This window comes from Thunnus maccoyii, chromosome 17 (assembly GCF_910596095.1).
Source record: "Thunnus maccoyii chromosome 17, fThuMac1.1, whole genome shotgun sequence".
In the NCBI taxonomy this organism is placed as follows: Eukaryota; Metazoa; Chordata; class Actinopteri; order Scombriformes; family Scombridae; genus Thunnus; species Thunnus maccoyii.
The window spans coordinates 7,339,053-7,352,885 of NC_056549.1; the positions used below are offsets into that span (position 1 = coordinate 7,339,053).

The window sequence follows — 13,833 nt, forward strand, 5'->3', positions numbered from 1 at the left end:
ATTCAGCCATGTTTTACAGTCATGCAGGACTTTATTGTCTTCAGCTGGTCCAGCCAAAACAAAACTTGAGTCCTGAACAAGATATCTCAATAACATCTGGCCTGATTGCTTTCCCAATATCCCCAGAAGATAAATTGTTATGTTTTTGACCATTTATGATCTCACATTCCCATTTCAATCTTCTGGACCATCAGGGGGGAAACTAAAAGTATATTTCTGCTTTTTTGGTTGAAGTTCACAGCTTCATTACAGCAAGTGAGAAGCAGCTGAGTCATAAAAATGAAAAACAACTTTTTTTTTTTATAGTGTCTGGGTTGAAGAAACTACTTTCAGAATATATGCTCTGCATGGTTTGAGGGAAATTTCCACAATATTCGCAGTTTTCAAGAGTCAAACTGTCACAGAACTCAATCAACACAGAAACTATATGTCATGTTTATGGTAATGGCAAACCGAGTAAGAAAATGTGTTATATTATACACCATCTTCAAGTCTGACAGTCACAAACATATTCCTGCTCTTCAAATGGATAAAAATAATGGACGTAGCCAACATGATGTCACCCATTGGTTTATGGACTCCTGTTTTGAAGCCTCGAGTTTGACCATCACCGAGCCAGAAGTGATAAGAAGTGACCATATTTGGAAGAGAGTGTGGAGCTGGGGGGGAGCTCCAAGGGTCCAACTAAAGCAACTTGTCGATCACAAGGTATCCACACCCTAAAACATAAGCTGCTTTATCATCTATTTTACTCTAAATGGGACCATAATTTAAATAATGAACATCCTGCTGCATTGAAGAAGACTTGAAACTAGTGACTGAGCCCATAAACTCATTAGGAAAGTGTTTACTGAGGTAATAAATCAAGAGAGAAGTAGGGTCATTTTCTCATAGACTTCTATACAAACAGTACAGAGTCACCCCCTGCTGGCCATTAGAGAAAATGCAGGTTTAAGGTAATTGGCTTTCTGGAAGCTACCTGCTTGGGATGAACCCTTTAGATTTCAATAACCCCATGACCTTCCCTCTAGCGCCACCCTCAGGACAAACATTACATGTTTACCTCCAGCACTGGGCAGAGTCTAAGAGAGGAAGAATCATCAGTATGCTGGAAAATGTAAACTGAATTTGTCTTTCGGGGGCAATAAATTAAACTAAACTGATTCCTACACAAAGATTTTACACTAGTTTACACTACTTTCACTGGATTTATTCTTCTGTGAGGTGAAATAATTTCAAGACTTGTAGAAACAAACATAATCACACATTTACAGTATTATTCCCTTCAAAGAGGTAAAACTCCTTGTGGCCAAATCCTATTCCAGTGGATCAGAGGATTTCCTCTCCCAGCTGGGAATTACCTGGAGTTACCAAGACAAACAAAGAAACCAATAATAAGATTCACACCTGATAAATCTGTTCAGCTGAGGAGATGAGAGAAGATACTAAGCAAACAGCAACAAAGAAGCGAGAGAGCAGGACAAAGAGCATCAGACACGGTGAACGATGAGAGAACAGAGGAGGTATAAATCAAAAGCTACAAACCGTCCTGCACAGGCAAAAAACAGCCAGAAGGAAACAGGAGCTGGAGGCAGTAAATCTGAATCAATCTGCTGAGTCAGGTTTAACGAGGCGCTAGCGGAGTTTGCAGAGCAACTGTTTCCTTTCTTACAGCCCACAAGGCGATGAGAACTTTTGCTTTTTTTTCTACTTGTATTTTTTTTGCATTCAACTAAAACTGAGAATGAAACACAGTGGACACAGTTCAGCTACACTCCTCACTGGAGTACAAAACACTATACTTTTTTCTATACTGACTGACAGACATGCAACACTGTGTTTTTATGGAGATTAAATGATTGTGTCTGACAATGAAGGGGATATATCCTGCACATTTACAGGTCTATACTGTTAATCCACTGGAATATCTTTGTATTGTTTACAGTTAAACTCCTTCTTTATCTTATACTGATGACTGTTACTATTCTGCTTGTTAACTTCAGTACAAAAGTAGTAAAACAATAATAATGCCACATGCTGGACACTGGGGTTAAACCTTAAAGGACAGATTCACAATTTCTCGAGTGTGAAAAACCTGTTTCAATGTTCATTTGGGCTCCTGACTGTTGTTTTAAAGACAGACTTGAAAAATTGTGAATCTGTCCTTTAAAAACAACACAAACCGGCAGTGTGGAAGAAGTGATTGAATGAAATGGAGTCAGGCTGCGGTGGACTGTACCTCTGGGCTCTTGCGGTTCTGCAGGATCTGTTTGTCTGTGTCTTTGGAGGCGAAGAACCGAGTGCATCCTCTGTTCAGGTACTGAAAAACACACAGAAAGAGAGAAAAGCAAATATGTAAGTCAAACCTGTCAAAAACTATACTGTACACTTTGAGCTTTTGTCTCTTTTGCGTCCATTTATGAACATATAAAGGAGATTTTCAGTGATATAAGAACCATGTTGATGGGACTTTCTGAGCCTTAGTAATCTCAAAACATGTATCGATATAAATAAACATTATCATTGATCACTCTGATTGATTAGCCAGTTTTAAACAGCTTTTTCTTTTGCTTCTGCAAATTTTTGTGCCTTTTTCCCTTAGTCAATTTGAGTAAATCTGCCTGCATGTATGTATTTATGTTTATAAAGTGCTTTGTAATCCCTGGTTCTGATAACTGCTATATAAATAAACGTATTTATTTATAACACAGGCACGGATGCAGCTGTAAAAACTTTTACTGGAGGAAAAGTCAGAAACTTGATGATTACGAACCGAGATCTCAAAGCAATCAATAAGATTTTAAAGTGGATTTATTCGCATTGATTAATAACAGATTGCAAAGAGAAAAGCTCTGCTGATTTTTACATCTTGTGTTTTGATGTCTGCGCATTCAGGTTTGACAGAGTTATGATTTGAAGATTAAAAAGTTCGAGTTTTGATGCGAATTGCGTCCCCTCGGCCACAAATTGTTCAACAGTCATTGTTCAAAGTGAGCGATTGTCAGATTGCTTCAGAAAGGCGGTTTCAGACGCTGTTAGAGGATCTTTGTAGCGTACAGACGCCTCGAAAGTCAACACCCGTTCTTGTCTGTTCTTGTGGACTTGTGGACTTGTGAAACGTCATCGGTCACATCCCGACTACTGTTCCAACTCAAAGTCTACATCTCGGCCCTGTGATTGAGATGATCGTCCGCTCAACATCCGTGGTCATCTCGGGTAAAACAGTGTGATCTCTGCAGCATTTTGATATCTGATATGATTCCTTTTCCGAGATGAATAATGATCTCAGAGATGAAATCTAATCCACATTAGTTTGTCTGAAGTTAAAGTGAAGCTTCATGTTTTTATTGGACAGAACAACAGCGCTGCCTCCTTATATGTACAGATATTAACACACTTCAAATAAATACATACATCAACATTTACAGATGACTCTATATTACATTTTGCTTTATTTTCTTATATACATAACAAATTAGATTTTTATAATAGCTACATTACAGATTGAATAAGATAACTGACTGCATCTTACTGTCATTCAGGTTATTTTTCCTTGTTAAAAAGTCTGTCAGTGGAGCTTTGAGTTGAGATGATTTTGTCACAGTACAGTCAGGTCCAGCTGTGTTGAGAACGCTGCTGTTCCAACTGCAAATGACAGTCCTGCGTCCTCCCGTCCTACAGAGTTTGGACTTCTGAGTTGTTGAGAGAAGTTTGAATTCCCAAGTAGTCAAGTCTGAAGTTGTGGTACTTTCTACAAGAAAGGCCTGTGTAGTTTGTGTGTGATGATCCCAAAGCATGTTTCTTAGACAGTTTTCACATCTTTTCTCTTGTGTCTGATAAGAAAGCACAACTTCTGTTCGCCGTCGGTCTCAATTCACCTCAATAATTAAATTAGCATTTGCACAAAAAGCAATCCCGTCCCCTCGGTGAATCATCCTGTCCCAGATTAAATGACTTTCACCAGCTGGCCTCCCCAGCTTTACGCAGAGATACGAGGTAACGGCGACTCTAACTTCCCAGGTGTCTTGGGGAGGAGGGAAAATGAGAGATTCGGCGGTGGCGGCGGCGGCGGCTCTAAGCCGGGGCTTATCTTGTTTGGAGAGGCGAGTCCTTTAAGCGGAGCAGATGGACATAAACAAAAACTTTCATTACAGGAGAAGCCACGGGGAGGCCTTCCCTTCATGCAGCCCTCCATCTCTTCAGCAGATTGCAGATGAGACGCGTTCTCCATCTTGTTCCTCTTGTTTTCCTCCTCTGCAAACGCTCGTTCAATCTCACCTCAAAACAAAACACCACAAGGCTCCATTATGCTCTCATAGATGCTTCTACTTTTCATCCAGTGCATTTTTTTTTTTCCAGCCCAACAGTGGCCACACCAGACAGAAAGAAATCAGGATACGTCTGGAAAGAAAATGAGCTTGAGGTGCGACAATTGTTTCTTTTATTCCCATGTAGTGTATCGTGTGTGTGTGTGGAAGGAAACTGATGCTGCATCTGGGACGCTTCAAAACACGCCAACAACATCCCATCTCCAGTTTTTCTGCGATAAATAGGAGCTCAGACGTTCTTTGACACACACGAGTAAACACGGTGAAGATCCAATCCAATCGTAACTCATCGTAAAAGACAACCAGCTACGATTGGACTGAAAGTCACAACAAGAATCGTCTAATCTCCCACACTGACCATCTCATCTAGATATCGAGATATTTGATATGAAATAAGTTCACAAAGTATCAATGATCTCTCTCTTCTCTTCCATCTTTACCTCCTTCAGCCCTTACTTGTTTCCTCTTTTCGCCATTTCTTTTTTCCTTCCTCACATTTTTATTTCCCTCATTCTTCTCTCCGTCTTTCTTTCTTTACTTCCTTAATAACCTCTTCTCAAACTGTAAGCAGCATTTTTTTACCTTCTTTCTTTATGGGTCAGACTTTTTTCCTTGATTCCTTAATCTTTTCTCTTTCTTTTATTATTTTTTCCTTCCTTGTTGCCATCTTTTCAAATGTGTTTTCATACATCTTGATAACTTTCCTTCTTTTTCTCATATTTGTTTTTCTTTCATCTCTTTCTTTCAGTTCTTCTTTCTTCTCTTCTTTGTCTTCTTTTTGTCTTTCCTTTCTTCCTTACTCCTTTATGCCCTTTGTTGATTCCTTCATTATTTCACCTTGTCTTTTTCATTCTTTCCTTCCTTAATACCTTCTTTTCTTGCTTCTATCTTTCTTTCTTTGTATATTTTTCTTCTGTTCTTCCTCCTTTTCCTGCTTATTCTGTATTTGATTTCCTTCCTTATGCCTTCTTTTCATACTTCCTTTCCATCTAATTTCATTATTTTTCCCATATTTGTTTCCTTCTTGATTTGATCTGAAAGCATAAAGGAGACTAAAATCTGTTACTTTTGACATCTGACTACATTATATATTAAAGGGGGACTTAAAGTACTTTGCCACTGAGGTATTTATTCTTTTACTTCAGTTAAAGGACTTCAGACACACCTTTCACATCTCTTGTTCTCTCATGTCTTATCAACACTTTGTAAATCACTTCACACCAAAATCAGCTCTTTAAAAACACCTTGAACAAACCTGCTCGGACCTGAACGCACCTCGTCGCTCCTTCTGGTGCACAAAAGAAACTGAAAGAGTTCATCGCGGCCGTCACAGCCTCAAACCAAAACCGCTATTATGAGAGAGCACAATGAATCTTTTTTTTTTAAACTTTCCCCACCAGCAGGAAAAAACTGTAGATATATGAATCCATTAGAAGATGCTGAACTGACCGCAGGAGGTGTAATAAGTTGCAGAGAGCGAGCGTCGGCACTTTAAGGCCTGAATATGACTGTTGAATAGATGTTTCTTTTTTATTCTGAGTACGACTCAGCTGTTTTCTGAGAGAATCAGGTGAGCAAAGACTGTTTAAGATCTAAGACTAAGGTCAAATAAAAAAAATGAAGCACTGATCTGGTTTTTGCTTTTATTCGTGTTTTTATTATATGAATGAAAAAAATAACGGAGGTAATTTACATAGCGATGCCCATCCTGCATGGTAAACATAGTGCTGTGTACACATTTCCAAATCCACGCTCGCCTAAAACACTTTAATGTATATTTGACTTTATACTTAAAACCTTTGAGAAGTTGAGAGAGGTTCAACTTGATGTAAATGTCCTCTGACATGTGGGAGCAGCAGCCTGGAGAAAACAAATCAGACTCATTTTCATTCCTTTTGGGAAACTTAAGCACGTCTGATTTCTACTTCAACTCCACTATGTCAAAGTGCTTCAAACAAAACGAAGGTTGAGCTGCTTCCCGAATCTCTACAGTAGAACTTTAACGAGCTTCCGGGACTTGAAAACGTCCAAACGATGTGTGGAAACGAATCAGTCATGGAAATAACTACTTTGTTGTGTGCTGGTGGTAACAGGATGAAGTAACGGCCTTATTAGAGCTGTGTATTTACATTATGTGCTCAACAGAGATGGTTTTTTGTTTGTTTTTTATCATCATTATCTCTTCCCTTGTGTTTTTGAGAGTGTATTTACTGCTGTTGATATACTTTATGTATCTCTAACTGATACACCAGGAAACTTGTTTTATATGAATTTTTGTTAAAAGGTTTTTTTGTTTGGTTGATCTTTGTTTTTTAGGGTTTACATTTGTTTTTTCTAATGTGTATATGAATGCATGTACATATGTAAAGATCAAGGCTAATCTGGGCATATTTTAAAGAATCAGTATCAGCTAAAATAAAGCCGATCAAATGCCGATCCCTTCATTACTGTGCTCTAATGTGTCGAGCTGAGTGCAGCTGCAGAGTTGTGTGATGATTCTCTGTTGGTTCATCACGTCGAGCCACGTCTCTGATATTATATATTTTGTCATTTAATACGGTGTTATTCTAAAAATATTAATTATAGCAGCTTTAAGTGCTTGGAATCATCTGGTTTCTGCATTTTTTTATGTGTGTGTTTATTAAAGTTATTGTTTTAATAACGATTATATTTAATTTCTCTATTTAAAGCCACTTGAGACAAATTTGCAATTTGCAATGTTGGGCTATATAAATAAAAAATGACTTGAGTTGACTTTTTATTTACTTTTTTCTCTACTATATTCACTTGTGCATTGAAAATATGGATTTCTGTAATTCTTCTCCACATTTACCTTCATCACTCGAGAGTATATTTCATTTATTTTGTTTCTTAGATGTCAATCTGCTCCAAAGATGAGCGTTTGGTTCTTGGAAAAAAAAATCTGACTTCTTTGTTTCTAAACTGTGTTAAAAGTGTTTCAACAGATTCTACTTTAGAGCTCAGATGCTGACAGATAAAACAGCCAAGGATCAAAACGTCTGGCTTCTCTTTAATTTGAGGACCAGCAGAAATGTAACAGCCATTATCTGCAGCCTTTACTGTACACTCCTCTGTTTGTAACTGGAGGTGAAGGATTTATGTTGAACAGAGAACAAACCAGATGGTAAACACGGCCGGCGTCTAATAAACACAGTACAGAATCCGTACGAACGGCCAGATGGGCTCCAGCTTTAATGGAGATTTGGTGCCACAGACAGCAGGACTGCATGATGGCTCAGTGCTGCCCTCTGGTGCTCAACAACTATTTAAATGTTTGATTTCTATTCCAGACATCCACGATGTGAGCATTATGCCCTTTTTATGTTTTTCACACCATTCTTGAAATAGTTGTGTATAAAAAGCCACCAATAACACTAATTTAGATTCTCTCAGTTCTTTGTAACCTGAGAAACCTGAATTGGGATCAGAGTCAGGCCAGATTATATTCAGATTAAAAACACATGATTCATCATCATCATCATCATCATCATCATCATCACGGGAGAAAAATGTGTTTTTTGAGGCAGAAGTGTGGAGTGTGAGGAAAAAATGAATCTGTGACAAACTGATGGAGCATCACGCTGAGTTTCCTCTTGAGTCTGTTCGAGGTGATCGCAGTTTAGAGAAGGTCTAATTATCCTCAGGTTTATTTTGAACTGTCCTCAACCACCTTTCTGAGCTAATTACCAAAAAAATTAGTTATTTATAGGTCAATTTCAGATCTGTGAAGACCTCAACAGAAAAAGAGATTTAGTCTTCCTCTGTAGTCTTCCATCATGCACATCTGCAGGTCTATATTTCTATCCTGGGGTTCTACTAGAACATCTTTGCATGATTTACAGTTTAAAAAACTCACTTATTTAACTTGCGAGCAATCTGACGTTAGTTTGATGGAGAAGTTTAGGTAACTTTGAGTATATAAATGACAGAAAAATCACAAAAAGCATGTTGTGTCCCCTTTAAATCCCTCCCTTCCTTGTGTGAAATTTTTTAAACAAAACAGGAATCACAATGGCGGGCGTCTTTGTCTCTTTCTTCTCCATCAGGAGGTCAAAGGTCAGAATCCGGCACATTGTAACACTCCAAGTCTGCGCCGAGCTTCAAGTTTGAGGATTGAGCTCTAACAGACTAAAATGTTCAGAGCACCACCAGACAGCTTGAAGTCGTATTAATAAAGAGACACAATCTTTGTGAAATCACACCTCTCATCAGATAAGAGACACAACTGTCGTGTGTGGAGAGCCCAGATGTTTCAGAACATCTGTTCACCACCAGTCAGATGAAAACACACAGAAAGCGTGTTCCTCTGAAGAAATAAACATCACTAAACAGTAATTCACACATACAGATGAAATCATTCTCACAAACACCTGCTGCGACAGAACGATCAGCCCCTCATAACATTCTCCTTCACATGTTCATGAACTTCAAAAGTTCATCAACATGACACTAAAGGACACAGAGGGGCTTCTTTCATTTGGTGTTGGAATAATATGTTGGGACATGAAATAACGCTCAGAGGAATCATTCAGTAACTCTGAAACTAAATTACAATCTACAGCCAGTTTTTTTAGCCGAGAGAGTTAATAATGTTTCTACTCCGACAAATTTTCTTCATGCCTACTGGCAAATATTTAATACTGTATATCTACTAAAAATGTTGAAGAAGTAAAACCAGGGCAGATCCCTTATTACTCAGTAAAGCCACTTTCTAATAAATGTATAAATGATGTAGTTGTTATAAAAGTTGAGCAGAGTGGGCTGATTTTCTGTTCAAAGAAGCTGCGAGAACTAATTCTCGGGTGCAACAGTCTCTTCTTCTTTACAGTTGGAGGTCAACGCTACAACGATACTGGAGAAAGCTCCGAAAAGTTTGTGGTCTGGAAACATTTCAGCACAAGACAGGTAACGTCTGGACGAAATGCATCATAATCAGAGGCCAGGAGCCACCGTCTACATCAAATCTATACATTAGACCACAAGATCCTTCACGACTCCTCTCAACTAACTAACCATCTCTGATGGACTGACAAGTATCAGAACCAGGACAGCCAAGTTTCTGATTAATTAATGTGCTGTTTTTAAGGGTATATATGCTATAGCTGCAACGATTAGTTGACCGATCCATTAATCAATCGAAAGAAAATTAATCAGCAACTATTTTCATGATCAATGAATTGTTTGAGGCATTTTTTAAAGCAAAAATATCAGAAATGTGCTGGTTTCAGCTTCTCAAACGTGAAGATTTCATGTTTTTCTTTGTCATACAAGATAGTAAACTGAATATCGTTGGGTTTTGGACTGTTGGTCAGACAAAACACAACATTTGGAGACATCATCTTTGACTCTATAACATAATTTTTGTACCATTTACTAATATTTTATAGACAAAACTATTCATCAGTTAATTGAGAAAATAATCAGCAGATTAATCGATAACGACTGGTTAACTGGTTTGTGATGGCGTCTCTATGGAAATACTTGTTTTAATTAGTTTTTTATTTTGTGACGTGGGATTTTTGTTTGTTCTTGTTTTATGTGACCTCACCAAACCAACTATGTTGAAATGGCGATAAAGTTTTGAATCTTCAATCTTAAGAAGAGCGGAAAACGTGCAGCTGTGTGAGGAGGAAGTTCAGCGGAAAACCTGCCGGATAAGAACTTCTCCTTCTGTTCCTGACTGTACGATTTCGGTACATTTTTTGTTAATTCATGCACATAAATAACTTTTTCACAGTGCACGAATGCGAAAAACGGGTGTAAATAACGGTAGTAAAAATGGCAAACAAGGTGAAATAAGAGAGATGGAGCTCCGGCTCTGCTCATACCCTGAACGTGTCCGGGGAGCTGAGGTGGAACTTCTGCCTGATGTCCTCGGAGGCTCCGGCACACAGTCGGTAGAAGATGTGGTAGTTTCTCTCCTCGGAGCTCTGAGTGCAGATCCTCGACTTCTCCAGCAGGTAGTGCGACACGAAGCCGCCCACCACGGCGTTCTGACCACACAAACACACGACAGGAAACACATTAATATTTGCTCTCACTGTCACAACTAACGACACCACTATGGATGAGACGGAAATACAAATAAAATAGCAGAAATTTTAGATTTTAAAATGGTTAAAAGTGGAGGAAATAGAAATATAATACATGCAAAAATTATTAATGTGTGTGTATGAATAATAAAAGGAAATATACTGATTTATAGTATATATGCAGGTCTGCAGAAACATACTGAGACAAAATAGAAGATAATAACTTGGATGCTCATTACTGTTTGTTTTTTTTTGTTGTGTAAGCCTCTGAGACAAGACAGGGAATACTTTGTTTATTCATGTATTCAGGGATATTCATAAAGTAAATATGAAGATGAATATAAACAGCTTATGCTAAATAACCATAGCTATTAGGCGTCATATTTAATTCATTGCTTTTCATTGTTTGTAAAACACTGTAAGACTGTGATCTGAAAAAAAGCTCATGAGACAAACTCTGAAGTTTCAAGCGGTTATTAGTTTTAATATAAAGTACCTTCTCGTTGAAGTGGATCTCCACAAACTTTCCGAAGCGGCTGCTGTTGTTGTTCCGGACCGTTTTCGCATTTCCAAAAGCTTCCAACAAAGGGTTCGCTGCAGGATTCGAGAAGGAAAAAACAGTCAGAAACTCAAATAGAAACACAACACTAAAGGGCTTCAATGATGCAGAAAAGTGAATCTTACCTTCCACTATTCTCTCGTCTATGTCCTGACCTGTCCCGTACGAGGTTGTCAAGTATCTATTCATAAAAATAAATACATTTAGGATGAAGTTGGGTTCCACTCAAGTTTATTTTGTGTTTAAACTGAGCAGAGTTAAGTGTCAAAGTCCTGGAGGTGGACATAACAAAAGCAACAATTTAATACAGAAGCCTTGTAAACACTTTGGAGTTTAAAGTCTCTCCTGAGGTTGTTGTTGTTGTTTGCAGTTAAAGCTCTGCAATCACAGAGAAGAGCGAGATGCCGTGAATCTTAAAAAAACGTTGCACATTTTCATACAGTCTCTCCCCGAAGGCATTCACGGTGCCGCGCTCGGTCGTTCACGCAAAGAGAGACGGAGGAAGTTGTGTTAAGAATGAAGAAAGAGAGCGACCTTCAGGGAGTAGGAACACAACGTTCTCTATTCCGCTGTCGGAAAGGAGGTTAAAGGAAGTCTTGAATCCACCTCAGAAAATATGTCAATCTGGAGGCTGATTTTTATTCATCAGTTAGGTCTAACAATCTGAGACTCTCACAGAGATACGGGGACATTAAAAATTCCTCCTTCTATCACATTAGCAATAGTTTTCTATTAGTTTTCACAGGTTGACATTTAATAATGCAATGTATGTTTCAATTAATTCAATATTGATTCCACAATGAGGACTAGATCATTTAGAAATACTCCATTAAACATGCTTTAAAAATGATAATTTGTGTAAATAAATGGAATATAACTGACTAAAAGAAACAGTTGAGGTCTTGTTACAGCTACGAGGATTTACATGATTCAAATCATCTAAAAATGTTCAAAATATGTGTTTAGAAAGTGACTCATTTAAAAAAAAGATCATTCATTTTTAACAGAACCTGTCAAGAGAGAACGACTAACATGTAATCCTCAGACATGTTCCTGTGAGTGACGGCTGTCTGTCTGTGTGTGTGTTTGAGCCTCACCTGAGTACAAACTTGGTGTTCTCGGTCTTCCCGGCACCAGACTCCCCTGAGACGATGATGGACTGGCTCATCTTCAGGACCTTCATGTCCCTGTACGCCTTATCAGCTGGCCGAGCGACAAAGACAGAAGCGGCTGTGAGATTAAACTTTCCTCTTGCCTCAAGGACACGAACCTGACCCCAATATTCACCACATATGAAACTCCCAAAACTGCTTTTTTTTCACCGCAATATCAAAAGTGAAGATAGAAACGGTGATGTTCAGAGGACTGTGGGAAATCTGAGCGCTGACTGCCACCTGGTGGACAGATCAGAAACTACAACATGAGATTATGAAGCAGAGGAGGCACCAAATTTGCTATTAATACAGTAAAATTATTGTAATTCAGACATCTTTGGACATCTTTCCATTAATTGCAAATTTGTTTGGTAATATGCACTTAAATATAAAAACAAGGCAGGTTGGGAGGTCAGTAGATTTGACATGATGATACTTTAATGGTGCAAATTCCCAAACAAATTTGCAATCAATCAAACTACCAAAAACAACTGACATGCAGTGAAACATGACGGGCTCGATCCTTATTTTCAGGAGATTATACACTAATTAAAACATACTTATGAATATTAAAGTCTGTTCCACTAGATGCCACTAAATTCTACACATTGAACCTTAGATGGTGCAATCGGCATCAATCAGTAGACAGCCTCATGTTTTAAGGGTCAATGAGGACGTTTACAAGCACATCTCATGTTTTTGTTCATACAGGTAGGGATGGGTTCCAGATCGATAGCAGGTTCCATTAGAGATGCGGTTTCTGGTCTTCAAAATACCAAAGATATGTCAAGCTCAAGCTCTAATTTGAGTTTAAAGTAGCTGGTTGGACATGTTTGAGTTATTTTTATTTGAGCCTTTTTACATGCAAATTCACTCACTTTATTATGCACAGCTACGCTGGTGGAATAGTTCAGATAAGATAAGATATACTTTGTTGTCCTCTTAGGGAAATTTTTCTTGCGCTCAGATTTGCTGCACATTAAGACCAATGAAATCGACAAGGAAAATAATATTGCACCAGTTTTGCACATTGAAGCAGGATATTGCATATTGTTTAAAGGTAAACCTCATCAGAAAATCAGTGAGGGATTCAAAAGGGTTTGGATTCGATTAAATGCGATCGAACCCCGTCGCTACACTGAGAGGAAACTCTTCAAGTTACTTTAAGAATCTCCCAATTAAACTTTCATTCATATCAACATTTTAATCTGATCATCTTTATAGTTGTGAATCAGGAGCTTCAGTATTCGGTATCAGTAGCTCCTGAAGTGCAGCAGGCTGCTGCTGATAATTGTATCTACAGGTTGTGTAGATTAATTAGGCTGCCACTAAAATCTGTCATGTTTCTAGTTGTCAGCCAACAAGAGGTGATTAGACATATTTAAGTTGTAGTTATTTAGCCTTCAGTTACTGCAAATGTTGAAAGGTAAACCTGATAAGATTCAGCAAGTGGATTAGAGAAGATCTGGACTTGATGAGTGGATTCAATACTGGAATCGAACCCCATTCTTACATATAGATGCAGCTAGGTTTGCACAAAAGGGTCGAGTGAAACAAAATATCAATCTGTGGTGTTTGGTGATGATTAATCAATATATACTCAACAGTAACTCCTCATATCTGTGATTCAGAGTGGAGTTACTCTTTAACAGAGACCAATCTATTCACAGCAAAGAGAATTTAGCAGGAACAGAAGCAACATGTCAAACATTGAAATAAAAACTGCACCCAGTTTGTCT

At 38.2% G+C, this 13,833-nt stretch overlaps 1 protein-coding gene across 1 annotated transcript in view; it reads right to left on the reverse strand.

Moving 5' to 3' along the window:
• Positions 1-13,833, reverse strand: part of myo6a (myosin VIa) — a 168,968-nt gene that overhangs the window by 116,720 nt on the left and 38,415 nt on the right. The window contains exons 6-10 of the mRNA XM_042391332.1: positions 12,038-12,143; positions 11,066-11,121; positions 10,878-10,975; positions 10,178-10,342; positions 2,240-2,320 (exon numbers count right to left, since the gene is read on the reverse strand). Of these exons, the coding sequence (XP_042247266.1) occupies positions 2,240-2,320; positions 10,178-10,342; positions 10,878-10,975; positions 11,066-11,121; positions 12,038-12,143 (506 nt within the window). The remainder of the gene's footprint in view (positions 1-2,239; positions 2,321-10,177; positions 10,343-10,877; positions 10,976-11,065; positions 11,122-12,037; positions 12,144-13,833) is intronic.